The sequence below is a fragment of the Sorghum bicolor genome, chromosome 1 (assembly GCF_000003195.3).
Source record: "Sorghum bicolor cultivar BTx623 chromosome 1, Sorghum_bicolor_NCBIv3, whole genome shotgun sequence".
In the NCBI taxonomy this organism is placed as follows: Eukaryota; Viridiplantae; Streptophyta; class Magnoliopsida; order Poales; family Poaceae; genus Sorghum; species Sorghum bicolor.
The window spans coordinates 78,000,763-78,027,771 of record NC_012870.2 but is presented as its reverse complement, the minus strand read 5'-3'; the positions used below and the strand labels follow the sequence as shown (position 1 = coordinate 78,027,771).

Sequence of the window (27,009 nt, the reverse complement as noted above, 5' to 3'; positions counted from 1 at the left end):
ACAAAAGCTGGGAGTATTTGTTAAAAGAGGCTATGAATCCACAAGTTACTCCCAGCATCTGATTTTCTGCAGCATCTGTTAAAAGAGCCGTGAATGTAGGAGTATTATTATGGCAGTGCAGAAATAATACACTCCCAAGCCAGCACCATCAAAATAAGAAGGGCATTAAAAAAAGGTGCTTTTGTTGCAGTGGGTGAATCCAATGTGGAAACTGATTTTAGGGACCGAACAACGCCACCACCAGTACTCCACACACAAATTAGGATTGGTAGAGCCCATCCCTGCGCCCTGCCTTGCTGGCTCTGACCTCTCCCTCCCCTCCCCTCCCCTCCCCTCCCTCTCTTGTTGCTCCCCCCTTCTTTTATTGGGTTTTTTGTCTTCTTGGATTTGCGCTTGTGCTCACCTGGGTGGTGCATACTAGTCTCTGCATCAGAGAGGAGAGATCTCCGAGCTGGGGGCTCTTCAACATATAGATTGGGCAGAGCTTCCTGCCGCCTGCGGGGAGAGAGTGAAAGAGAGAGAGCTCAAGGTGGGGGCAAAAGGAGAATTTTTTATCCAGCTTCTTAGCTTGATTCTCTTTGATCCCGGAGAGCAGCCGCCAGTCCAACTAATCCTTGCTGTTGGCGTGCCGGGGCTTTGATTGCTCTCCAGATCTGAGGCACCTGCTCGGTGGATTCCAGGAATCCGAGCACGAACTCGACAGGGGAGTTCTCAGGGAAAAGGTGAGCCCCTTTTTCGTCTCCTTGCTCATCCGCCCACCATTGCCAAACCGTTTATCCCCTGTCCACCACTGGAGTAATCGCGTAGTCTTAGCTCCGATTGTTAAGCTTGAGCTGCTGCCTCTTGATCTGTTTCTGCTGCCTACACTGGGCGACGCTTGATGCATACGAGATAATGAGTCGGCCGCAAGTTTTCTTTGATCCCAGCATACGATCCACCAGCTCACGCGCGCACAGAAATTTTTGACTTTTTTTTTACTCGCTTTGATTTGATTGCATCTATTGTTTCGGTTGCGCAGGCTGCAGGGGATTAAGGAAGAGGCTGAAAGGGCGGTGGAGATAATAAGACTATAAGAGCGAGCTGGGCCCCTTCCCTTGAGGATGCCGTCAAGAAACCGCGTGGAGGGGAGCGCGATGAGATGAGGGATGCTGGCCGCGGTGATGGACTACTTCAGCTCCTGCTGGGGCCCGCGATCGCGTGCCGGGCACCGGGGCAAGGGCTCCGACGCGGCCGGCCGGCAGGACGGTCTCCTCTGGTACAAGGACGCTGGCCAGCTCGTCACTGGGGAGTTCTCCATGGCCGTGGTGCAGGCCAACCAGCTGCTTGAGGACCAGAGCCAGGTGGAATCCGGACCGCTCTCCCTGGCTGACCCCGGCCCGCAGGGCACCTTCGTCGGCGTCCATGATGGCCATGGCGGCCCAGAGACGGCCCGGTTCATCAATGACCACCTCTTCAACCATCTCAGGAGTAAGGACTCTCGATATGTCAAAGTTGCCGCCGATGATTCCACTTTTTTTTTGGCTGCTTAGTTTTAGAGGTATTGATGATGAAGCAATGATCAAGTCCCAACTTTTTCTGTGCTGCTTTGATTATGGGTTTGCATTTCTATGACTATTAGCATGATGATGATGCTGACTCTGTCTCAAAAAGTGCATTTGTACTTATTGCCTTCAGAATAGAAATGATAATGGGTTTGGTAGATCTGATCGGTAAACTTGCATATGGTCGGATATTGGACGGCAGTTGGAGTTGTATTAAGGTTATTCCAGAAAAATGAAACACACGATTTATTTAATTATCTAGCTTGGTTCTGATACTGTTTTGACTCGAGTGTATTACATTATTATTAGTTTATTTAATCTGTTCAGTGTATTTAAACTATTTAGTTTTTTCCAGAATTTGCAACTGAGCACAAGTGTGTGTCAGCGGATGTGATCCGGAAAGCTTTCCAAGCAACTGAGGAGGGCTGGCTTTCTCTTGTAAGCAAGGAATGGTCTATGAAGCCTCAGATTGCTTCAGTAGGCTCCTGCTGCCTTGTTGGTGTAATCTGTGCTGGGACTCTCTATGTTGCAAACCTGGGCGACTCACGTGCAGTTCTTGGAAGGCTTGTTAAGGCAACTGGAGAGGCTGTGGCCATGCAGTTGTCATCGGAGCACAATGCGTGCCATGAGGAAGTTAGACAAGAGCTGCAGTCATCACATCCTGATGATCCACATATTGTGGTTCTTAAACACAATGTTTGGCGAGTGAAGGGTCTCATCCAGGTAGACAAAAATCTGTACCCTAGATCAGGTTGCTAATTTTTCACTCTGGTGTACACACGTCTAGCCAATTAATCTTTGATTTTTTTTGAACTTTTGACGTCATCTGTTGCTCTCATCATAATCCCACTTTCCTCTTTGTGGGGAACAAATAATGACTTTTATATATGCATTATTTTCTCATAAGTTAGGTATCAGGTAAGTTTTCATTCCTAGAGCTAAAGTTGTCTGCATGCTTTATAGTTATGTCATCATAGGGTCCATCATCAGCTGTCAATAATCAGTGTGATACTTGTCATATATCTCAAAATTTATGTGGATGGTAAGATGTAACTTGTGGCTCAATATATTATGCCACTCACGAATACTATCTGTCCTCCCCCGTAACCCTCATTGTCCAGGCTTTCACTTTAATGAAAGGTTAGTGCACCAACCATAAACAGGAGAAAACGATGTATTTAGTGCTGCTATTGTTAATCCCTTAATTCACAAAACCATCAAACTAGCTTGCACCCACAGGTTCTATTGTTGGTTCTTATTCATGTAGTCTTGTCAATATACTTTCTATGATATTACTTATGAGGTGAGGTCATGTCTGCAGATCTCAAGATCTATCGGAGATGTATATCTAAAGAAACCAGAGTATAACAGAGAACCTCTTCATAGCAAGTTTCGGCTTCGAGAAACCTTCCAGAGGCCGATTCTTAGTGCTGACCCTCAAATTACTGAACATCGAATACAGCCAAACGATCAGTTTGTTATATTTGCTTCTGATGGTCTATGGGAGCACCTCAGCACTCAGGAAGCAGTTGACCTTGTCCACAGTAGTCCCCGTAATGTATGTTTTCTTCTCCTGCGTTACAATTTCTATGAATTGAAGTCCATTTTTCTTTCGAGGCCTAATATTGTTCCATCTAATTGGGTCTTTGATGAATCTATCCTGAATATGTTATGCTTTTATTCAACTATGTTGTGCTTCATTGGATAGCAATTCCCTTAAATTGAAAGGACGAATTTAATTGATACTGTGACAAGTTTTGTGCAGTGAGTGAAATATATAAAATAGACTGCAGATTTGGCTTTTCAAATACAAAGTTGAATGAATCCTGTGAAACCGGAATGTTGGAATAAAATAGATAATTAAACTGTGGATGTAACTCACAACTTATGGCATACAAGCTATTACATAATTTGGATTGCAAAGCTTAAGCATACCTGATACCTGTGAAAGTATATTTAATTAGTTTGTTCTTGTGAAATAACCCAGCCATCATGCATTGTAATTATAATACCTTCAAGTTTCTCACTGTCGATCTGTCAGCTTGTTTCGCCTATCGTTTATTTTCTAGTGTTCTTTTATTCACTTCCTCTGAAGCTGTGATTTCCTTTCCCCCCAGGGAATCGCTCGGAGACTAGTTAAAGCCGCGATGCAAGAAGCTGCCAAGAAGAGGGAGATGAGATATTCAGACCTCAAGAAGATCGACCGAGGTGTGAGAAGGCATTTCCACGACGATACAACCGTGGTTGTGCTGTTCCTGGATTCAAATGCCATGAGCAAAGCAAGCTGGAGCAAAAGCCCCTCTGTTTCTATCCGAGGGGGCGGTGTAACCCTTCCCGCGAAATCCCTCGCACCTTTCTCAGCTCTGGCACAGTTGAACAGCACCTACTGAAGTTGTTACTGCTCTGGAAAGGAAGAGCACAACGCAGACCTGCAGGAGAGATGAAAAGCAGCAAAGTGTAGCGCTATACTTACACCTGCTGTGTTGTTGCTCTTTTGCAAAACTACTGTCTAGACTCCGCCTGGTAATTAGTGTACTGATAGCGAGGTATAAAAATTAGATTATTTGTTAGCGACGCAAATCCTTTCTCCTTTTCTTCTCCTCCTCTCTCTATTCTTATCCCTTTTCTCTTCATCCTTGAGAGAACAGGTGGTTGTAAATTGTCCGGAACATGTTTTCCCTAATAGTCCATCATATCCCGCTTTTTTCGTGTTGATATGAAGGCTGACAGCATCACTGCTAAAGATAATGTTTGGGGGCGCATGATTTGACCAGCTCCGATCAAAACTTTTGATGATGTGTTGTAGCAGCACGTTGCTCTCAACAAGGTAGGTACTGAGATGCAGGGTTTCCCTTTTTTTTTCTTGAGATTTTTTTAATGGAAGATCTGGACGCGTGGCTTACCCATTCATAGGTTGATCCGGTTCGTGATTTCGCCGAGAACAGGTAGCAGCGTCAGTGATTTGACATTTAAGAAACAATCACACGGTGCCCACCGATTTTGTGACCCTGATGGCTCGCGGCAGCCTGGCAGGTCGGCACACGACACCAGTGTAAAGGGATAGCCATAAGTGAAGCTGTTTAGCTGACGGAATCGGGCTTTGCTATCTCGAGGGACAGTGATCCACTAGATTAGGATCAGCTCAGCTCAAGCCAAAGTCAATAGATGTTCCTTATAAAAAAAAATAGAGGTAAAGAGGTTCCTTGTACGCTGTGTATATGTGGAAAAAACAATAGCAAAAAATAAGAGGTTAAGATATTACTCATTATATGCTTTGTGTGTATAATGTACGTTGTATGCAACGTTTCGATGCACGAGGAACTCGAGTCATGTGACTTGGAGCCATTCTCAGAGGGCAGCAAACCTGATAAACTCGCCTTAATATGAAATACAACAGAACGGCAACTGTATACAAAGTTCATGTAAAGGGGCTGCCCATTGGCTAAAGTCTCCAGCCAGGAATCAGTAAATTCCAGACTTCAGAGTATTAATATTAATCCAAAGAATTTACATTCCACATTCTGCAATCCATACAAGCTTCTTCCTGAAAGATTGAGAGTGAGAGTGAGAGAACTAGATACAGGTGATCTTTATCAGGGACAGAGATGTCCATGTATTGTTTGCTATACACAGCTGCTTTCATCTTGAGCGGAAAATAAGCATTTCCCTGACCCTTTTGAAGTTTGAACACGATCCATTTCAGTTAATTACATGCCAAGTTGGCAGCTTGATTTCAGATCCTACCTAACAAACAGTGATACCAACAATTGGGAGAACAGAATAAATTCACTGACAACGACGGCAGGGGAGTGGATGCCTAGAAAGGGCACGATATCAACCTGCAGGAAATTCTCCACTGCAGATCCGACAGTTGCACCAGCTGCAAGTCCCCCGACAGTGATCAATGCAGCCTTACCTGGATACAGGACCACAGAAAGTGTTGATTGCATGCTAAATGTATACATGAAGATTGGATAAAAGCAGCTTAGCCTAAATGTTGAACCAGGTTTCCTCCCATAAGCAAACAATGTCATAATAAGCACAAAAGCAGGTAAGGGGGTTTCTGGAATTCTTATGCCAGCGAAACCCACATGCTCATCCACTGTCAGCACTCTATCTACACATGCAATTCATAATCAACTACATGCACAGTTAATTAAATGGCTGTGAGATCAAATATTCAAAGGACTATAGTGCCAAGATGCTAAAGGATTGTGGACATCAAATTGGCAAAGGATTACTGCAGACATGCGAAGTTCTGTATACCAGAAATCTTACATACTATGTGCAAAGGAGCACTTCCTATAATATCTGTATATGTTTACGATGGGCTAATACTATGTGCACCATTAAGGTCAGCTAACTTTTATTTTCTTCAGGAGCCCTTTATCTCTTTGAACCGTATCTCAGTCACCCAAAGATACGAAAACACTACAGAGGAATGGACACAAAAGGATGGTGCCGTGTGCTTGACTTTGTTACCAGTGTATATCTTGGGAAACCCATGCACCTTATCCAAACTGACATCGTATGGGGCAGGCTAGCATTGAATTATGATAGGAATAGGACTCTTTTGTCAATTATAACCTGATGCGAGTAATCTCCTCTTAATCACCGCTATAACCAACAAGGATTAAGTGGTGGATCTAAGTGGAACCTTTCTTAGTAGTGCTGTGGTAGAATCTCTGTGTTTTGTTACTATATCAGAACAAAATGTGTACAATAAATGGAATAGTTGATAGGCAGTATTAGTTTGTATGAAAACTACCACGACAAAACTGCTTCAAGCCTTCAAAAAGCAAGAGGTAATATAGGTTTCATATATGATGAATAATGCACAACTTTACGCTACAGGCTACACAAGTATTGCATCAGGGTATTGGCAAAAAGGTAAATGATGTTTGAATTATGAACCATTGAAGCTTCAACTTTAGAGGATCATTCTTATGCTTCTACAATACGAATTGTGCAGGTTTAAAAACAGTGGCATAAAGGTTCCAAAACAAATGGCCAAATGTACCAACATATAGCACTGGATAACATAGCTATAGGATAAAAGTGGTGGATCAATTTACCTAAGTTCATATTTTTCTTTGCCAGGAAATACAATGATGCACCAAATCCTGTTGCTAGGATGAAACCTGGCACATCAGGGCTAGTGTACGCAGATGGCAAAGATGTCGAGCTTCCACTAGCATAGGTGAAAACCATTAGTGCACCATAAACGCATGACTGGATGCCCAAGCTGCTCGAAGATGGAGTCTCGAATGTAATAGGTGCATTCTTCATGGTTGCCTGCATCCACTTTGGGACTGTCCCAGCTCCTGCACTCTTTACAGGTTTAACATCAGCATAGCGGATGCTGTTATTAGCAACCTTTCCAGCCCTCCGCTGTGATAAGCTCTGCATAAGCAACATGTCATAGGCTGCTTCGACCTGAAATGAAGAAGGAAATGGGAGTCAAATATGGCAACAGGGAAGCGTATGAGATGGGATGTCTGTGTTCATTTGAGGAACAGCCGTAACTACTTGTAAAACTGTCTTGAAATAGACAGTTAAGAAATCAGGGAAGGATCTGAGGAACAGCCACAAGCAAGTGTAGTTATCAAGAGTACGACTTGAAGAAGAAAACAAGAAGAAAATAGAGCTAGTTTATTGGAACAAGAAAGGCTATAAACAAATGCCATAAAATAACAGCAAGACACATAAAAAAATGAGCACCAGGAACATGAGAAAACTATGTTCCCAAAATTTTTATACTCTTTCCAATCCTACCGAACAGGCTACTACCTCAGAAATATGGCAATACATATATGATCGTGAGATCATCTCCACCATGGATATGCAAATACCAAATACCTCTTCAAGGATTAAGCTAATCCACTGCATAGCCTTTTAATACCACGCATGATGCATAGCACATCCAAAACGCACGAACCAATGAGCAGCCAGTATCACCAACCTAATGAGCTAGGTATCATCCTTTACCTACACGTAATACGAATTGATTTCATAAACAAATTTTGCTTCTGCATTTGGAAAGTACTAGGTAGAATATATGGCAACAATCCCCATCGTTTCACACATTCCCGATTGATCCAGGCGGCTTCTTAATAGTTAATACTCCAATCGGAGGTACCAAGGACGCAATAAAGAATCACCTTATTCCCTTGAGCGACTGAGCACAACAAAAGGCGGGCGCGAATGGAATAACAAACGAGTGGGGGGAGGTAGAGTCTCGGGGACCTGGGCGACGGCGTCCTGGTCGTCCTTGCAGGAGGCGAGGACGGAATTCTTGGCGCGCAGGATTTCGTCGAAGGACGCGCCCTCGGCGACGCCGAGCAGCTTCAACGCGCCCTCCACCGTCATCTCGAACGGCGCCGGCGAAGAGTCGTCCGCGCGGGAGGCCGACAGGCGCGGCGGCCTCCACCGCGAGCGCGGGAACGCGCAGCACCGCCCCGAGGCCAAGGCCGCGTGCCCGCGGAGCAGGGGAGTGCCGCCGCCGCCGCCGCTGAGGGAGAGGGCCGTCGCCGTGGCCATTATTTCTCCTCGGCTGCGCTCGCTCGGAGCCTCTAGTCTGGCGTGCGTGTGCCCTGTTGCTCTGCGCGTCGGCTTCTGCCGGCGGATGATTTTTTTTTTTTTTTTCAAGGCTGCCTCCTGACGGGATAATTTTGGGCCTTTTTTGGCAGGAGGTTTGGATAAGCTTTCCAAGTTCCAAGACGGGCCATCATTTTATTCTTCTCTAATAATTGCCTTTGGATGCCACTTGGAAAATTCTTCAATGAAGGCCGACTCTTTTGCTCAAAAAAAGGATTGTTCTTTTTTCAATTAAGGCCTTGTTTAGTTCGCAAAATTTTTTGTTTTTGGCTACTGTAGTATTTCGTTTTTATTTGACAAACATTGTCCAATCACGGAGTAACTAGGCTCAAAAGATTCATCTCACAAATTACAGATAAACTGTGCAGTTAGTTTTTATTTTCGTCTATATTTAATGCTTCATGCATGACACCAAAGATTCGATGTGACAGAGAATCTTGAAAATTTTTACGAACTAAACAAGACCTAAGATGAACAATGTACTACTAGTAACAAAGAGTAAGGGTATGTTTGGTTCCTGCTAAATTTTAGCTAGCTAAAATTATTTTAGCTACTCTTGATAACTAATAGAATTAAGAGCATCTCCAAGAGCCTTTCTAAATCACACATTCTAAATCATCATTTGGAGGGCCATTTACATAAAAATCATTTTTTATATTTTTTTTACTTTGCAACAGTTTTGCTAAATCTCATGCGCACTCTAGAGAGTCATTCTCACCTTCTATATTTGGCTAGCGAAAAAGTCGGAATATACAATGGCTATATTTGGATGATCATTTAGAGAAGCTGTTAGAGGATAGTTTTTCACCAAAATTGTTATTCCTAGCATTTAGGAAGAATATACAAAGTCTCTTGGAGATGCTCTAAGGCTCCGTTTGGTTCCCCTCGCTAAATTTTAGCTAGCTAAAATTATTTTAGCTACTCTTGGGCGACTAATGGAACTAAACTATTTTAGCTCCTTTTAGTCAATGTGTTTGGAACTTTAGTTACTAAAGTGACTAAAGTTTAGCTAGCTAAAATTTAGCAAGGGGAACCAAACAGGGCCAAGCTTAGAGCATCTCCAAAAGATTAGCCAAATTATTTTCTAAAGATAAGTTTAGTTATTATTGAAGAAAAAACGTTTCCAACAGATTCCGTAAACGACTCTTCAAATTTAGTAGCTCTCTATCTCAGCTTATTCGCTCTTTACTTTTGGATAGCCTATCTCACTAGCCATCCTTTACGGAGTCTGTTGGAGTACTCTAATATTTTTTTGTCAAATCTATTTTAGAGGATAGCTAAATCAGTAAATTTGGCTAGTCTTTTTAGCTAATCTCTTAGAGATGCTCTAAACTATTTTAACTCTTTTTAGTCAATGTGTTTGGAACTTTAGCTACTAAAGTGACTAAAGTTTAGTTAGCTAAAATTTAGCAAGAGGAACCAAACAGGACCTAATATAACGTTAATAATTTGCAAGAAATTTGCCTTATAAACTACAATAATGGGATTCTGCAACAAATTTGTATAAAGCAACAAAAAAATGGGTTATTGTGATCTTGAGGAATTCATAATATGAGATGAGATACTCCATCCAAACGTATTTTGAGTGGAAGAAAAGACAAATTTTATAACTAATAGTTACTCAAATTATGTGTTAAGTTTAGGTCACACAACTTATATTAGTAGATTTATATTCAATTGGCTTTGAGATTATATTATACTTTAAAAATAAAAAATATATATTTGAATGAAAAATTAATTATCAAATTCCATTTAATATGACTCTTTGTTTGTAAAAGTACCCCATGCACTCCTGGACGAAGGGAATAGGAAATACAGGGCATATAGTTCCTCCGCTTTAGGTGCACACGTCTTAAATTTTACAATCTTTAATCAATAATATATTAAAAGAACTATTGTAATTAGATATAATATAGTTAGATTGCTAATTGATATGTTTTATAACAATAAATAATATATAAAATAATAAATAAATAAATAAATAAATAAATGGTTAAACTATGATTTTGAGAGGTTGTATGCCATGTCAAATTACGTTTTATGAACTAGACTAGATCAGAAGAGTATATAACTAATATGTTTCCCTGTTATTAGGCGAGTATACTCTCTCCATTAATTATTGTAAGACCTATGCTGACTATATGTGGGGCATATTCAGGTTAAGGCTGTCATAAACGAACAAAGGAGGATGTTAGCGACTGATATGACACTTGCGATTATCAGAATACAAGTAACAACTTTTAGTGGATTTTAATACTCCTATTTGGCGAGTGTTGCCTTTGTCTTATTTATTTATTATTTCCATGTTTCATTTTGTTTTAGGCCTTGTTTAGTTCTAAATTTTTTTTGGAAAATCGACGCTGTAGCACTTTCGTTTGTATTTGATAAATATTGTCCAATCATGGACTAATTATACTCAAAATATTCGTCTCGTCAATTCCGACCAAACTGTGTAATTAGCTTTATTCGTCTATATTTAATACTCCATGCATACGTCTAAAGATTCGATGTGACGGGGAATCTGAAAAATTTTGCAAGATTTTTTGGAAACTAAACAAAGCCAAGAGAGCATAGGAAGACGGAAATGGTTGCTTTGTTTTGCTTGCACGCATGAGAAAACTTGTCACCACGGCGTTTACTTCACGCAAAAAATGGAAGGTCTTGTTTAGTTCACCTTGAAAACCAAAAAGTTTTCAAGATTTCCCGTTACATCAAATCTTGTAGCACTTGTATGAAGCATTAAATATAGACGAAAACAAAAACTAATTGCACAGTTTATATGTAAATCACGAGACGGATCTTTTGATCCTAGTTAGTCTATAATTGAATAATATTTGTCACAAACAAACGAAAGTGCTACAGTGCCGAAATCCGATTTTTTTTCGAAACTAAACAAGGCCGAAGCCTTTCGATGGGAGGCCAAAGTGATACTAAATGGGGTCAAAACCTGAATGACGGCATCATTGATCATTGTCCAAAGTGCTTTATATTACTTCTTTTAAACATAGTACAGGTCGCATGCTCATATAGTCATATGACTCTAGAACATACTACGCCGACATTTTTTATGACTACCACCTTTGAAGAAGATCTTATCTTATTGTATAAATTGTTACTCACCATCTTTGAAGATGATACTCATGTTTTCTAAAAGAACTAGTACATCGTAGGACTACGTCTTAGTAAGAAAATTTGTTGATGTGGCAACGGGGTGGTGGCGCAGTTGGCTTTCGATACCGAAATGATGTTATTTTTAATAAGATGAAAACTAACTCGATTATGCAGGTATTTTTCAGAAGAGCATTTTGGTTACGCTCTTGGGCCCAGCTACATCGTGATGACTCAGCCAGGGACGCCCTCTCAAAGATGAGCAAGAAGTTAGAAATAATCGCTCTAGAAATATCCAATAGGGGTTGGAAACATCTATATTGTTTGCCTTAGCGTCCTGGTCGGTTTATAAGACTAGACTCTCTCTGTATTTCTCCAAAACGCTGTAATAATTGGCTGTGTACATCTCTTGATGTAGAGGCCGGATATTTGATTATCCATTATCTAAAAAAAATAAGATTTAAGAAAAGCAAACTGGTGTGCGGAAACCAAGTCTAGAAAACTGCAAGCTTGTGTTGGACCCATTGTCATAGAAATATTTTTACACAGTACTAAATTAGCTTATAATTTTTAAGAATCAACACCATGATACTATGCATTGCCGTATCAATCACTTGTTATATGACATGCCATCTTTTGATACTATGCAGTCTAGAGGAACACGGTATCCACTCCCTATCTGTCATTTTTCTTAGGATATTAGAGTAAATTAGACACATAAGTAAATTAAGAAAATAAAGAGTTTCATGTGAGAAACACATTGTAAGAGATAAAAGAAACTGTTAAAAGTTTGGTTGGTTAGAAATAGTTTAGATTTAATAATGCAAAATCATTTAAAAAGTTAAGACTCCGCTTTGACATTCAGTAAGGTTCGGTACTTTGATTTCTAGAGAAATTCGGTTCCTCGGAAAATACGTAATGATCCGTTCCTTCTAAAAAATTGGTACCAAGAAAATTCGGTTTTAGTATTTTCGGTTCGGTTTATGTATTTACTGGTATCAAATTGATCGTAAGGACATGTAATAGCATATTCAAAAGCTAATTCTGACATAATTTGAACATGATTTCATAGACAATAAAAATGTCAAATACACACATATAAAACTACACGAGACTATAAGAGTAGATTACCACAAATACATAATGTAATAGACTAAAATAGTGCTATCAATAATATAACAACATCCAAACTCAGCACATTTCATATAGTTCAGTAAATTCGGATTTGGTTCCCCAAGGTAAAGTACTGAATTTACCGATTTGGTTCCTCAAAATTACCGAAAAAATCGGTTTAGATATTTTCAGTTTACTTCTCGGTATTTTTGTGCCTAGGGTTAATAGAGACTATTAGAAAGTCACAAATTTTAATATTAGTGTTTACTAACTTGCTAAAATTTATTAGTTTAGAAAGTAAGGCTTTGCTTAGTTCCGAAAATATTTTAGATTTCGGTACTGTAGCATTTTCGTTTTTGTTTGACAAATATTATCCAATTATGGACTAACTTGACTTAAAAAAAACATCTAGTGATTTATAGGTAAATTATGTAATTAGTTTTTTATCTATATTCAATACTCCTTGCATGTACCATAAGATTTGATGTGACAGTGAATTTTGAAAAGTTTTTGATTTTTGTGGTGAACTAAACAAGGCCTAAACTATACCAAACTTATGAAGCAACTTACAAGTTTGGCATGACTGACCGAGATTTACTGCTAATCACAAGCAAAGTAACAACCGTGCAACTTATTATAAATAAAAGAAACTTAATTAGCAAACTCGTTTTGACTTGTCGATAACAATAAACGAGATGTACAAGTTCAAATCATGTTCCACCAAGTTTTGGAGGTTCCTTAACCACGCACGTTCTCTAATACGGTACCGCCGCATATACTATGCTAGAAAAAAAAAATACTTCTTCTCCGCCTCCGCGTCCCCACCTTCAGCGTCACGCACCTCCATGGGCAGCGCATGGGGACACGGCTCGTCCACGGCACCCCCTCCCCTGATCTAGCCAGCCGCACCCCGATCGGTTGCCCGTGCCGCGCGCCCCCACGCGACCCCGACCAGGACCACGATCCGCGGCAAGGCCTCATCGGCGAACGGAATATTTCGCGGCCGAGCTCCTGCTCCCCCGGAATCTAGGGTTCGCCTCCCCCCGCCCCGCGTCGCCCTCGATGGGCCCGGCCGCGCAGCCGCCGGACGCCGGCGGCGGCGGGGACCCGGAGGCGTGGTACGGCAGCATCCAGTACCTCATCAACATCTCCGCCGTGGGCGCCGCCTCCTGCGTCCTCCTCTTCCTCCTCGTCAAGCTCCGCTTCGACCACCGCCGCATCCCGGGGCCCTCCGCGCTCGCCGCCAAGCTCCTCGCCGTCTACCACGCCACCGCGGCGCAGATCGCGCTCCACTGCGGCGCCGACGCCGCCCAGTTCCTCCTCTTCGAGCGCGCCTCCTTCCTCATCCTCGCAGCCGTCGCCGCCGCCGCCGTCGCCGCGGCGCTCCCGCTCAACCTCCTCGCGGGGGACGCCACCGTCGTCGACCAGTTCGCCGCCACCACCATCTCGCACATCCCCAAGTCGTCCCCGCTCCTCTGGCTCCACCTCCTCCTCACCGCCGCCGTCGTCGCCATCGCGCACCTCGGCATCTCCCGCATGGAGGACGCGCTACGCATCACGCGCTTCCGCGACGGCAACGGCAACCCCAGCGACCCCAACTCCAGCTCCGTCGCCGTCTTCACCATAATGATCCAGGGCATCCCCAAGACGCTGGCCGCGGACAAGACCCCGCTCAAGGACTACTTCGACCACAAGTATCCTGGCAAGGTTTACCGTGCCATCGTGCCATTTGATCTCTGCACGCTGGAGTATCTCGTCGACCAATTGGGGAAGGTCCGCAACAAGATCTCTTGGCTGGAGGCAAGGTTGGGCGCCCGTGACCTGTTTGATGACATTGTGCACAACGACGAAGCAGTTCGGTCAGAGGAGCATTGGTTTGTGCGAAGATGCAAAGAGCTATGGGCAATGGCAGGGGAGAGGCTAGGGTTCACTGATGAGGAGAGATTGAGGAAGTTGCAGACTAAGAAACTTGTGCTTGCAAGCAGGCTATCTGATTATAAGGAAGGGCGCGCCCCTGGCGCTGGTGTAGCTTTTGTGGTGTTTAAGGATGTCTACACCGCAAACAAGGCTGTAAGGGATTTCAAGATGGAGAGGAAGAAGACCCCAATTGGCAGGTTTTTCCCAGTGATGGAGCTCCAGCTCGAGAGAAGTCGATGGAAAGTGGAGAGAGCACCACCGGCATCAGATATCTACTGGAATCATCTAGGTCTTAGCAAGATATCTTCGCGGCTGAGGAGGATTGCAGTCAACACCTGCCTAATTTTGATGCTCTTGTTCTTCAGTTCACCCTTGGCAATCATCAGCGGGATGCAAAACGCGGCACGGATCATCAATGTGGAGGCTATGGATCATGCCAAGTCATGGCTTGCCCGGCTTGAAGGTTCAAGCTGGTTCTGGACCATAATCTTTCAGTTTCTTCCCAATGTTCTCATCTTTGTGAGCATGTATATCATCATCCCATCGGTATTGTCGTACTTCTCCAAGTTTGAATGCCATCTGACAGTGTCAGGGGAGCAGAGGGCTGCATTGCTGAAGATGGTTTGCTTCTTCCTTGTCAATCTCATCCTATTGCGTGCTCTGGTGGAATCATCACTTGAAAGTTGGATTCTTAGCATGGGGCGGTGTTACTTGGATGGTCCAGACTGCAAGCAGATTGAACGCTATTTAAGCCCATCCTTTTTATCAAGATCATCGCTTTCTTCCCTGGCATTCCTGATCACATGTACCTTTCTGGGAATATCTTTTGATCTGTTGGCACCAATCCCTTGGATAAAGCATATAATGAAGAAATTTAGAAAGAATGATATGATACAGTTGGTCCCTGAAGAGAATGAGGACTACCTACCCATGCAGAATGGTGAAGAAACTAATAATTTGACAGCGCCTCTAATGCCTGAGAGAGAAGACAGTGGCCTTTTGGATAGTATTGAAGGGCACGATCTTTCCCTGTACCCACTAAACAGGAGCTTCCACATGCCAAAGCAGAAATTTGACTTTGCACAGTACTATGCTTTTGACATTACTATATTTGCCCTCACAATGATCTACTCCCTGTTTGCTCCGCTCGTGGTTCCTGTGGGCGCGACATACTTTGGCTACCGTTATCTTGTGGACAAGTACAACTTCTTGTTCGTTTACAGAGTTAGAGGGTTTCCTGCTGGCAATGATGGGAAGCTGATGGACAGAGTGCTGTGCATCATGCAATTCTGTGTGATCTTCTTCCTTGCTGCAATGCTGCTCTTCTTTGCTGTTCAGGGTGATTCAATGAAGCTACAGGCTATATGTACTCTTGGGATGTTAGTGTTCTATAAGTTGCTTCCTTCTAGAAGTGATCGCTTCCAGCCATCTTTGTTAGAAGGGATGCAGACAGTGAATAGCTTTGTAGATGGTCCCACGGATTATGAAGTTTTTTCACAACCTGACCTGGATTGGAATCTGTATCAATCCTGAAGATCAATACACACTTTTGTTCATTACAACATCTTTCATGACTTGAAATACCTGATCGCGACCCTGGTGTATCAAAGTCATTCATTCTTCTTGTACAGCTATGTAGATTAACTTTTATCTCCTTAGATGTATTTGTTTTGTCGGATATGACAAGCAGATACAGTTTTGATGATGAACATGGTCTATCAAAAACTTACTTTAAATTATACATGATGTAGTCATTTCATTTCTTTTTTGTTAATAATCGAAGGTCCTATAACCAGAAAAAGTTGTCATATTTATGCATCCTTGTGTTTAGATTTCCTATTATAATTGATGGTGACTAGAAGAGATAATTTATATGGTTGAGATGAGAAGCAAAATTTGCTACTGGAAGTTCTTATGCATCACAAGCTGAGCTGTGGCATGATCTTTTGAAAGTTTAGCTTTGGGCTTTAAAAGCACAAGCAGTTTTTGTTCTTGTAACATGTGCTGTGTACTAGACACTGAAGCTTTTGGCTGCACTCTGCGGAACAGCCAGAAAACAATTCAGATACTGGAGTACACAAGTAGAGGTGAATATCTGAATAAGGGGTGCTGGGATTTAGTTTAGCACGCTGGTGGCCTTTCAGAGTTTCAATTGAAGAGCTGTTACAGCTCAGTCTGAGGACTTGTTTAGTTCCCAAAAAAATTTTGCAAAATTTTTCAGATTTTCCGTCACATCGAATCTTACGGATGCATGAAGTATTAAATATAGACGAAAATAAAAACTAATTACACAGTTTGGTTGAAATTGACGAGACGAATCTTTTGAATCTAGTTAGTCTATAACGAAAATGTTACAGCGTCGATTTCCCAAAAAATTTTGAAACTAAACAAGGCCTGATATCAACCGTGCCCTGTACACCACTGTAGTACTGCAGTGTCAATAACTCAAGCTTGCGGAAAGTGATTTAAAATAAGGAACTACATCTGTATTGTTATATTCTTTGATGCAGCAGTAGTAATCCCGTCTTACGTTCTGATCCAGGAAAAACAGTTTTTGATTAAATACACTTGAAGCTACAGTTTTGGGCTTTTGGGCAGAACGGCATGCTGCATGTATTAGTTCTTCCCATATCTGAACCTACTGAACATAGTTTCAAAAAAAAGAACCTATCTTTCCTTCTGATAACTAATGTCCTTCATCAGGTAATAAAACATACCATCAACTAGAAATTCCAATCCTCCTTCTCTTCTGATGATCAATGTTCTTCATCAAGGTAATAATAAGCAATAAGCATCTCTGTCATTTTGGGTACATTTTGCAGAAATCTCAACTTCCAACCCAGTTTGCATGCATTCCCATTGCATGCCCAGAAAGTTATGTTTTGGTTTTTTGATAAATGCTTTTGCTATGCATTTAAATATATATTATGTCTAGGTACATATATAGTAAAGACAAAACGTCTTAAAATTTAGAATGTGGGGAGTACTAGTACTAGTTAGAAATACAAGCGGGTAGTGACGCAAGAAATTATGTCATATTTACGGATTCATCCATTCAAGAACATCTGAATACTAGGGACAAACCTAGCTATGTCTTTGGGCTAAACATCTGCACATAATCTCATCAAAATATGATAGTCTCTTAAGCGTGGTCATTCAATACACCAAACCCAGCTAGGCCTATATGTACTTTTATTTCTACATTAATTAAAATATATAAGATATAAAACAAAACTAGAAGATGCTCTACCTTCACGGGAAAATGTGTGCTAGCTTATAAAAACAAAATGTTCGAGCTTAAGAATAAAAAGCTTCCTACTTAAAATAAAATTCATTCAATATCACAAGAAAGACGTTCCAACATCATTATAAGTTTATAACAAAAATCCTCTCCGTTTTAAATTATAAATCACTTTAACCTTTTGATATATCTATTTTGCTATACATCTAAATTTAAATATAACAATATGTCTAGATACATAGTAAAATGGATGAACTGAAAGAGTCAAAGAAACTTACAATTTGGGATGGAGGGAATACAAAAAGGGGTACTTATGGCATATTTATGTAAAATAAAAATACTGTAAAAATGATTCAAATCACAGCTAAGAACAAAATTTTACTCGGCTAGTGAAAAAAACGGGGAAAAGCTTCCAACATCGTAATAAAAATGCTACAAAAAGTGACCCTAACAACTAGTAACAGATTTTACTCCTAGGCTAGTGAAAAAAAAAAGAGACAAAAGACGATTATATGAGAAAGAGAGAAAAAAGAAGAAGAAGAAGAACCAACTGTCACGGACTCGTGGCAAAGAAAGAGAAAAGATATAAAAAGGAAACGGAGATAGGAAGGAATCAAGGAATCAATCGGTTTCATGGGCCGCTCTCCCTAACGGAGATACTAGAAAGGAATCAGCGAATCAATCGGTCTCATGGGCCGTTCTCCCTAACGGAGCAGCATAGTCAACGTGCGTGCACCTTGCAATCGGCCCAAGTAGCGTGCGGGCAGAACCTAGCTGTCAGCAGCCTCCGAAGAATCGCTCTCCTGCGTTCACACCTGCTTTTTTTCTTCCCCCCGTTCACCTCGCGTGCGGCGACTAGGGCGACCGCCGCCGCCCTACGCCCAGCTGCCCGCCCTGGTCTTCGTCGGGCGCTTTGCCGGCGACGAGCAGCCACCACACCAGGTATGCCCGCCCCCTTCTCTTCTCTTCCCGCTGTGCAAAGCTGAGCACCCGAACCCTAGTTTTAGCTACTTGGCTATCTGTATGTATATATTCGGATCTGATCTATGCACAAGTGTATACATATCATGCATACTAACCTCGATCACATGCGTACACCCACGTCCTGTATTTGGTCCGCCCCTGGTTGGCGCTGTAGCACTTGTTACCGCCAGATTTAGGTGCTGGTGCAGTGTGTTTTGGAGCACTTGTTACCACCTTCTAATTCAGCTGAACCCACTCTACGTTTGTCCGCCTCTAGTAGTGATAGATGTTGTTCGAACTGAAAACTACTGGTTGTTCCGAGCAAAAATGAATTGGTATTGCGTCGGTGATGCTAGCTTTGAAGAATCGTGCTGGATGATTGGTTCAGGCTGTAGACAGCTCACTGTATTAACATGAACTTGTTTTTTTTTTTTTGACAGATTGGTCACAGGAGGATTGCTACATTTGGGAAGGATGAGCAAAGGCCCAGTTCCATTTGTCAACATTGGGAAGAGAGCAAAAGGCAAGCATCTTCTTCTCAACAGTGTTTACAGCCCTCATGCCATTTAATGCACTTTTCAAACAATGTCTAGTGTGCCCTTGATAATTTGTGTTGTTCTGGTTGGGTATAACCGAATAACTCTGCTGGGTAGTAGAGAATCTATCTATATAATTATCACTAGATCCGTAATACTCGGTTCTTTTCCAGTTATCCCCTTAATTTATTGTGTACATTTATTGAGAAACTGTCCGTTACTTTGTCGCTTTATTCTATGGTGGATAAGACATGGACAGATAAACATAAATTCAATCCTGTGAGAGTTCTATCTATCACTGAACATACTATGGAATGGGCGTTATTTCATATTTATTGGGAATAGTTGCGAAGTACTTTTATCTGTTGTGGTATGTGGTACAAGTACATATACATTTTATGGTCAGATTTCTTTGCTAGCAAACTTTATGTATTAATACTTCCTGTACTTATAGATCTCCTGTACAAGGACTACAACTTTGACCAGAAGTTTTCTTTGTCGACATCTAGCAGCTCTGGTTTGGTAGGACAGCTCACACCTGTTGTTTTAGCTCCTTCCAGAAACCCTTTGAATTTATTTTTCTGCTAACCTGTGCCTTTTGTCATAGAATCTCACAGCCACTGGTGTGAAGATCAATGAAGACTTCATTGGTGTTATACGGACACAGCATAAAAGTGGTAGAACTACTGTTGATGTCATAATTGATAGTGATTCTAAAGTAAGGTTCTTGTAAACTTTGCTTTTCTGCATTTGAAAGTTTTTTTGCAAGCCTGGTCAGATAGTTTTTTTTTCTCGATCAGTGCTTCTAATTGTGGCACAGCTATAACTAAGTATTCTGCATGAGACGTAAATATATCTTTGCATAAGAAATATAGAGTTACTTACGTTACATCCTGGCAGATCCTAGGGATACACACATTGATTATAGTAAGCAGCGAACACGTGGCTAATAAATTCTATGTGTAGGATATAGTGTAGTGTAGCTAGCGGTAAGCATCTGAAAGTGATTCCTATGTATTTAATGGGGGCCTCCTTCCATTTTTAGGCTAAGGTTTGCCGACCTAAAGAACACGTGGATTTTGGAATGTGAGTTTTAGACAAATGAGGGCTATATTTGCATCCATAGTATTTTTCGCTTCATATTTGCTTTTGCTTTAGTTATGTCCTCATATTGGACGTCACATTCGTGTCCTTACTGGAGTCCTCTTGGTTGCAGGTGTCAACCACAGTCACTGTTGATGAAGCACTAACTGGTTTGAAGACCTCATTCGCCTTCAAGGTTCCAGATCACAAGTCTGGAAAGGTTAGTATTTTTGGAAGTAATGGAGGAAACAATAGCTTCATTGAATACAGAAAATGAGCGATACAATATGTGCAGGAAGTCTTAACTGAGCTGTATTATACTTGCATACTGTGTTTATCGATTACATCAATGGCTTATGTGAAATATTTTTTTTATGTTTGACAGTACTTATTTCATCTTTTTTTTTTGTTTTTTTTTGCTGACAGCTTGACCTGCAATATGCCCACAATCGTTTTTCATTGAATTCGACCATTGGTTTGACATCAACACCTTTGGTTGAGCTGGCTGCAACTGTTGGCACAAGTGAACTTACCATTGGTGCTGAGGTCGGGTTTGACAGTACTTCAGCTGCTGTTACTAAGTACAACTCAGGGATTGGATACAACAAGTCCGATTTTTCTGCTTCCTTACTACTGTAAGCTCCGCAAGTTTATGCTTTTTGTTTAGGCATGCATGTAAATTTTTGCATTGCACGTGATGTAAGCAGTTAAACCTTTGGTCTATCATAGCATGCTTTTTTCATTTTCTTCTCCTTACCTTAGTTTTTTTTGGTTTAACTAATGAATGTTATTTTCTTAGCTATTTCTCTTTTATCAGTGCGCTGACCAATCCACATTTTTGCTAATAAATAGTGCTGATAAAGGGGAGACTTTGAAGGCATCTTACATTCATTTGTTCAATCCAACCAATGGAGCTACGGTGGCAGCTGAGGTAACACACAAGTTCAAAACCAAGGAGAACTATTTCACAGTTGGGAGCTCCCATGCCCTTGATCCTTCAACATTGCTAAAGACGCGATTCAGCAACTCCGGGAAGGTCGGTCTTCTCTGTCAGCATGAGTGGAGGCCAAAGTCCCTTGTGACTCTTTCAGCAGAGTATGATCCAAAGGTGGTAAGTGCGCCTTCAAGAATCGGAGTGGCCATATCTCTCAAGCCTTGAGATGAGTCAAATCATCTTCTGTAAAACAGTACAAGCGTTACATACTGATACTGTCTCCAAGAACATAAGCTTTGGAGCGATACCTAGAACAACCCTCCATTTTAGCCTTTTTTTGGTAAGAGTCCTGTGGCAAAGGAGTATTGTCTGGGAGTTGGACTTGTTTTGTGGAATGTTTCCATTAGAGTCAACTCCACACCGAGCATTGAAAATACAGAGGTTTGTATTAGAGCAGAAGCTTCAGTCTGCGATATAATTTTCCCCCCCATGTTTTCCTAGTCGTCGCAAAATGATTTTGGAGGTGATTGAACACCTAACATCTTGAGTTGATGGTAGTTTTAACAGCTCTGGAGATAAAAGGGGCATTTGTACCCAGCAACAGCAGAATTAGCTCTTGAAATTGGTTGTTTTGGTTAAACTTATTTTTTTGTTGGGTTAGTTCTTGTGAAATTCTGTTCATGTACTCAGAGCAGGGCCTAGTTTTAATTGCTTCCCCGATAAAGTTGGCTGTGTCCTTGCGATATGACTTATGAGGTGAATGCGCCCAGACTGGAGATCAGCCGATGGAAGCTTATCGAGCAGCTGGGGCGGAGGCGTGCGCTGCGTGTCCTCCCGCCCTGGTGCTCACCAAAGTCCCTCGTGAAGCCCACTGTCCTTGCAAGCTCTCTGGGACCCTTGGCAACTCGAACTCAAGAGTCACAGCACGCGCGTGCTCGCCTCACTTCACTTGGCCCGGCTGTCTCCACGCCACGCTCCCCACATCCCCTTTCCCCTCCTCTCCACTCTCCAGTAGGTAGAGTGGCAAGAAGGATGGTGGCGACGATGGCGAGCTCGCTGCTGCTCCGGCCGCGCGCGGTCCTGCCACACCATCCTTCTAGTTCTAGCTCCAGCCGCCGGCCATTGCCAGCCCCGCGTGTACAGCTGCAACCGATCATCCAGCAGAAACCGGGCCTCGCGGCGAGAAGCGACGGCGAGCGGAGGCGGCCGGCCGGGACGCGGCTCTACTCGCTGGCGCCCTACCCTCTGCTGCTCGCCGCGCTGCTGCCGGGAGGTACGGCCTTGCCACGGCTTGTGTTCTCGGCGGTCGCTGTTGCTGACGCCTTGGTTCTTCTTTCCGCCGGTGGTAATTCTGAGCAGCTGAGCCGGTGACGGCCGTGTTCGCGCCGTTCGTGGAGCTGGTGAAGACGTGGGACCTCCCCGGCTGGCTCGTGCACTGGGGCCACCCCGGCAACATGGTACGTGTCTCGCCATTGCAGCTGAACATGGCTCATGCACTGAACAAGTACTGCCATGTTTTTATCAGCAGGATAGTGTGAAAGATCAAGTTCTGTGGCTGCCAGCCAGAGCAACCGTGTTGCTGAAATCTCAAAGTGCCAGATTCGATGTTCGGATCAAATTCTGTCTGGTTCAATGTTTAACTCTCTGTCCATTCTTGTCAGGCTGTGGTGCTCTTCGCAATGGGTGGCTACGGGACATACCTGGGCTTCAGGATCAAACTGTCAGACGATATTGTAATCCCAAGACCATTTACTATGCACTTTGCCTTCCATCATAGAGAGCAGCACTCTAAATTTCGGCCATGTAACTTTGCATACAGGAAGAGAAGGCCAAGGCCAAAGATCTCCACCCAAAACTCCTCGCAGGGATGTTCTTTTTCTTCGCCCTCGGCGCGACCGGTGGGATCACAGCTCTTCTTACCTCAGATAAACCCATCTTTGAAAGGTTCTGCTCTCAGAATACATACTGTTCTTCTATGTGCGAAGCTAACTAGCTAAGGTCGCCTTACAAACTTTTGGCAATGGATTTGCAGTCCTCATGCCGTGACTGGAGTCATCGGCCTTGCACTTCTGACCGTTCAGTCTATCCTGCCAAAATTGTTCGAGGTAACCTGGAATGATATATCAAATCATCACACACATCAGTTCAATATTTTGCTTTGGTCACTCAAATCCCAGTCTTTGAAACATTCAGATATAGGATTAGTGACTTGGTTTTTGTGATGCCAGGGAAATCCAGGGCTTAGGACTACACATGGTCTGCTCGGCAGTGGCATCATGACTCTGTTTCTAATCCATGCGGCACTAGGCCTGCAGCTTGGGATCAGTTTCTAACTTGTGGCTACCATATCTCGGGGTTTGCTTCTTTCTGATTCTTTTCAGAGATTTTAAGTCACTCTTAGTATTATCACACGAAGCATCCCCTTATAAATCAAAATAATGTAAGAGAAAGGAAATTTTTGTTTTCCTTGTCTTTGTTGGCACCTGCAGTCAATGTTATGATAATCTGATATGGCAAATTTGTGATAGGCCAATAGAATATCCATCTGGAGACAACCAAACATGGATACATGTCTGTTACCTAAACGAATAACAGAATCAGACAAAAAGAAGAGAAAAGAGCAAGAACATGTTGTAATCCTAAAAGCAGCAAGCAAAATACTGCTAATGACCAATTTTTTTCATGTCACCATTCTAAAGAATCAGACAGTCGAGTTCTAGTGTGTAAATGACAGAAAATTTTGTTGCGTCTCTCAATGTTATAACATGGTAGATAGTGGTTGGTATACATACATGTCATGCATTGCATGATAAATACCAAATGCAAACTTCAAAAGTTTGACTGGAGATCTTTAAAAAACAAAAGTTTGACTGGAAAGCAATGATATACAGATGGACCAGGCGGGACTTCCCCCTACTCAACTAGGGTGTACCCATATTATACCAGGCAAGTTTCCTCCAAGTCATGAGGCATTGCAAAGACAGCCATTGTAGATTTATCTAACGCTGACCTCAACTGCCGAGTAGCCTGTTCCTCCATGCATACCCCAACAAAACAACGATGACCAGCAAGCAGAAAGATGATGTGCCCCCAACAAATTGCCAAAAGTCACCTACAAACTTCTTATAGTCCCCATTGTTAGGCATGTTGATGGCAAACGATGCAGCTATCAACGTGTTGGTGGATATGCCAAAGGATACAATAATCAGTATGAGATGGAGCTGAATAAGTCCATTGCGTAGGTTGTCAAGTTGGATGTTGATGTAGTCTTCTGTGTCAACGATATATCCTCGGACCTATTAAATATGCCAGGAAATAGTTATCTACATGAGGATAGGAACTGTCATATTTGTAGTATCAAAGAATGCCAGAGGCAAGTATTGTGTATCCAATACAGGTTTGGGAGAGAAGAACAAACCATCGTAATTCTGTTGCGAATTCCATCCAGCTGCATGAAATAAGATTCAAGTAACATCTCTAGGTCTCCTACAGTGTCGTCCAATGGCGCAACCACAGCAATGCCCGTGCCTTGGTTAATAACAGAATTTCGTATATCCAGGTTTGTTTTTGAAGGAAAATTGCAATTTAAAGCAGAAGAGACCAGTAGAGCTTCATCCTGCGGACTTTTTATTTGCTTCCTTGATAGGTGCAGTTGTGCCCTATTTTCATTATGATCCAAAAGATGCTCTACTTCATCTCTGACCTGAAAATTTTTCAGACAATGATATCACATATAATGAAAAGGAAGTGGCTTCAGATATCATACAAATTATCACCAAAGTTTTAGCGTTATAACACAGATTGTGAGGCTTTGCGGTTGCGGAGGATGGGAAAGCCTAGTATGATATATATAAGGACAGATGGTCTGTTGTTTTTGGTTTCTGTAATTCAAAGATTCAACCATAGCTTATGTACTTTCTTCAGCCATGATTTTTTTTTCACAAACGTGCAACTGGACACGTATTTCATTAAGAGGATAGTCCTTCAAGCATGAATAAATGATGTTTATAACATCAAGACAGTCTACAAATGCAGTTCCTAGAGCTAATTTGCAACAGGTACCCATGTGTGGATGTTATTATTATTCAGAAATACACAAGAATACCATATAGTTCTGTAGTTACATGCACAGTGATAGTCAAGTAAACAGTACTCCTCGGACATTCATTAGCAAACAATAAGCATTGAAATGAGCATAAGAGTTAAGATAAAGAAACATAAAGTGAGCAAATATATATATCTAGCGATACCTTGTGCACACCAGCGAGCAGAGAGGTTAGATTTCTTTTCAGGCTTCGAACACGCTCGAGATTCCTAGTGCTCACGTTCTCAGTCAACTCATCCAGCACAAAAATTGCATGCTTATTAAGATCAGATAGGCTGGAGTGAAATGATAAGCATACAGCTTCTAGGGCGAGCTCCAGCACCTGAAACTCAAAGGGGAGCCCACACTCTGCACCAGTTTTAGCATGCTTGCCATCCACATTACCCACTTGTGTGGCACCAACGTCAACCTCCACGCTCTTCAATGGAAAATGCCGCCTCAATTTATCGATGAAAGGAATAACCTCCTGAGCAAGAGGTTCCAGCAGCAGGACTTCATCAGCGGTTACAATAGCTCTTATGAACTCCAGATTGATTACCATGGCCTTCTCTCGAGCTGCGAAACAAGCAAAGTCTCACCAATAGCAGATATGATTCACTCCAAGACATGCTGGAACGAGGATTTCAGTAGCTAGCAATTCACAGCTATCGCCAAAATCTAAGAGCATCAGCTCACCGAGGATGCTGGGACAGCGGGAGAGAAGGGGCCCGACGACGCGGAGGTCGCGCGCGTGCACCCCGGAGCGTTCCGCGACGAAGGCCCTGTCGCTCATGAACACCTCGCACCTGCCCCACCGATCCATCCTCATCCACAGCCGGGCGGGCGCCTTCCTCCTCCTCCACCTCGCGGCGGGGTGTGGCGCTGGCGGCGCGACAGGCGGCCTGGGCAGGGACGGCAGGCGCCGGGCGGCGCGGGAGCGCTTGGAGTACGACGAGGAGGAGGACGAGAGGAAGGGAGGCGGCTTCCTGCTCCCGATGCCCGATAGCATCACCATCGCGGCGGCGGCACGGCCCACGGCGATCGGCGAGGAACATAGTGGGGAGCGGGCGGAGAGGCAGCGGTGGGGGGTTTTAGGCCGGGCGGAGAGACGGGGCGGAGCGACGGAGGCAGACGAGACAGTGGCGGACATATTTTAGGCAATTAGGTAAAACCATTTTCGAATTGGTAAGCCATATTTCAGTTCGGTATGTCGTCCAAACGAATCATATTACAATTTGATAAATTTGTCAAATTTGCAACATAATTCGCCACTAAATAACATGATATTAAATCTTAAATTTAAGGACTTAATTGAAAAAATTATAAATTATAATATAAATATATTTGAAACGTCATACTTATAATTCAAAATGTATAACAGGCATAAAATGGAGTAAGAGACTTACAATACTATTTATTTAACATTTTAGCCAAAGATCATATTTCTCAAATTTATTTTTACTAAACGAAAACTATTGTAGAAAAGAAAAATAACCTTCCATCATTTTAATAATCAGGTAATTAGGCTTTGCGTGCGCATGCAGCTAGCAGGCCGATCAGTTTGGGTGGATTCATGAATGAAGGCTGCTGGAGCGGTGAATCCTACAATCAAAGACGTACGCATCAGGAGTAGGACCCTCCAAGGCGTGAGTAGATGGACCTCCCGTCGTGTGGTTGGGTAGTCCTCTCCGGTAAGGCCTTGTTTAGTTCCTAAAACATTTTGTAAAATTTTTTAATTCTCCGTCACATCGAATCTTTAGATGCATCGTATGGAGTTTTAAATATAGATGAAAATAAAAACTAATTGCACAGTTTGGTCGAAATTGACGAGATAAATTTTTTGAGCTTAGTTAGTCAATAATTAGACAATTTTTGTCAAATACAAACGAAAG

The 27,009-nt window shown here is 42.4% G+C and overlaps 6 protein-coding genes across 7 annotated transcripts; 4 read left to right on the top strand and 2 right to left on the bottom strand.

The window, feature by feature from the left end:
• LOC8057403 (probable protein phosphatase 2C 28) lies at positions 257-4,303 on the top strand. Its single transcript, XM_002468507.2, has 5 exons — positions 257-722; positions 1,019-1,467; positions 1,897-2,264; positions 2,863-3,099; positions 3,659-4,303. Exons 2-5 carry the CDS (start codon positions 1,146-1,148, stop codon positions 3,929-3,931), a joined length of 1,200 nt encoding a protein of 399 aa, XP_002468552.1. The 5' UTR covers positions 257-722; positions 1,019-1,145; the 3' UTR covers positions 3,932-4,303.
• LOC110429770 (protein CHAPERONE-LIKE PROTEIN OF POR1, chloroplastic) lies at positions 4,926-8,191 on the bottom strand. 2 transcript variants are annotated; one of them, XM_021446301.1, is made up of 4 exons: positions 7,788-8,191; positions 6,617-6,977; positions 5,381-5,457; positions 4,926-5,085 (listed from the first exon to the last, which is right to left on the bottom strand). In XM_021446301.1, exons 1-4 carry the CDS (start codon positions 8,079-8,081, stop codon positions 5,035-5,037), a joined length of 783 nt encoding a protein of 260 aa, XP_021301976.1. In that variant the 5' UTR covers positions 8,082-8,191; the 3' UTR covers positions 4,926-5,034. The 2 variants fall into 2 exon arrangements, with proteins under 2 accessions (XP_021301976.1, XP_021301974.1); XM_021446299.1 differs by having other exon boundaries at positions 4,965-5,457; positions 7,788-8,187.
• LOC8057402 (CSC1-like protein At4g35870) lies at positions 13,174-16,086 on the top strand. The gene has a single exon (XM_002468506.2). It carries the CDS (start codon positions 13,422-13,424, stop codon positions 15,807-15,809), a length of 2,388 nt encoding a protein of 795 aa, XP_002468551.1. The 5' UTR covers positions 13,174-13,421; the 3' UTR covers positions 15,810-16,086.
• On the top strand, positions 18,273-21,677 carry LOC8057401 (mitochondrial outer membrane protein porin 6). The gene is made up of 7 exons (XM_002468505.2): positions 18,273-18,459; positions 18,921-19,003; positions 19,471-19,538; positions 19,624-19,734; positions 20,233-20,319; positions 20,526-20,734; positions 20,952-21,677. The coding sequence occupies exons 2-7, from the start codon at positions 18,955-18,957 to the stop codon at positions 21,256-21,258; spliced, it is 831 nt and encodes a 276-aa protein (XP_002468550.1). The 5' UTR covers positions 18,273-18,459; positions 18,921-18,954; the 3' UTR covers positions 21,259-21,677.
• On the top strand, positions 21,749-23,501 carry LOC8085526. Its single transcript, XM_002468504.2, has 6 exons — positions 21,749-22,306; positions 22,393-22,490; positions 22,695-22,766; positions 22,853-22,977; positions 23,066-23,138; positions 23,262-23,501. Exons 1-6 carry the CDS (start codon positions 21,778-21,780, stop codon positions 23,364-23,366), a joined length of 1,002 nt encoding a protein of 333 aa, XP_002468549.2. The 5' UTR covers positions 21,749-21,777; the 3' UTR covers positions 23,367-23,501.
• On the bottom strand, positions 23,668-26,238 carry LOC8057400 (putative magnesium transporter MRS2-H). Its single transcript, XM_002465855.2, has 4 exons — positions 25,814-26,238; positions 25,284-25,693; positions 24,452-24,736; positions 23,668-24,329 (listed from the first exon to the last, which is right to left on the bottom strand). Exons 1-4 carry the CDS (start codon positions 26,130-26,132, stop codon positions 24,045-24,047), a joined length of 1,299 nt encoding a protein of 432 aa, XP_002465900.1. The 5' UTR covers positions 26,133-26,238; the 3' UTR covers positions 23,668-24,044.

Bases quoted from the DNA above. Each gene is read 5' to 3' on its own strand.
- LOC110429770 (XM_021446299.1), bottom strand. From the start codon at position 8,081: ATGGCCACGGCGACGGCCCTCTCCCTCAGCGGCGGCGGCGGCGGCACT. The intron at 6,978-7,787 runs GTCCCCGAGACT...TCTTCATTTCAG, and splicing joins ACCAGGACGCCGTCGCCCAG to GTCGAAGCAGCCTATGACAT. The intron at 5,458-6,616 runs GTAAATTGATCC...TCCTGTATCCAG, and splicing joins AAAGAAAAATATGAACTTAG to GTAAGGCTGCATTGATCACT.
- LOC8057400 (XM_002465855.2), bottom strand. From the start codon at position 26,132: ATGGTGATGCTATCGGGCATCGGGAGCAGGAAGCCGCCTCCCTTCCTC. The intron at 24,737-25,283 runs GTATCGCTAGAT...AAAAATTTTCAG, and splicing joins TGCTCGCTGGTGTGCACAAG to GTCAGAGATGAAGTAGAGCA. The intron at 24,330-24,451 runs GTTTGTTCTTCT...CATATTTAATAG, and splicing joins TTCGCAACAGAATTACGATG to GTCCGAGGATATATCGTTGA.
- LOC8057402 (XM_002468506.2), top strand. From the start codon at position 13,422: ATGGGCCCGGCCGCGCAGCCGCCGGACGCCGGCGGCGGCGGGGACCCG.
- LOC8085526 (XM_002468504.2), top strand. From the start codon at position 21,778: ATGACTTATGAGGTGAATGCGCCCAGACTGGAGATCAGCCGATGGAAG. The intron at 22,491-22,694 runs GTACGTGTCTCG...CATTCTTGTCAG, and splicing joins GGGGCCACCCCGGCAACATG to GCTGTGGTGCTCTTCGCAAT. The intron at 22,767-22,852 runs GTAATCCCAAGA...CTTTGCATACAG, and splicing joins TCAAACTGTCAGACGATATT to GAAGAGAAGGCCAAGGCCAA.
- LOC8057401 (XM_002468505.2), top strand. From the start codon at position 18,955: ATGAGCAAAGGCCCAGTTCCATTTGTCAACATTGGGAAGAGAGCAAAA. The intron at 19,004-19,470 runs GCAAGCATCTTC...CTGTACTTATAG, and splicing joins CATTGGGAAGAGAGCAAAAG to ATCTCCTGTACAAGGACTAC. The intron at 19,735-20,232 runs GTAAGGTTCTTG...TCTTGGTTGCAG, and splicing joins TAATTGATAGTGATTCTAAA to GTGTCAACCACAGTCACTGT.
- LOC8057403 (XM_002468507.2), top strand. From the start codon at position 1,146: ATGCTGGCCGCGGTGATGGACTACTTCAGCTCCTGCTGGGGCCCGCGA. The intron at 1,468-1,896 runs GTAAGGACTCTC...AGTTTTTTCCAG, and splicing joins CCTCTTCAACCATCTCAGGA to AATTTGCAACTGAGCACAAG. The intron at 2,265-2,862 runs GTAGACAAAAAT...TCATGTCTGCAG, and splicing joins GAGTGAAGGGTCTCATCCAG to ATCTCAAGATCTATCGGAGA.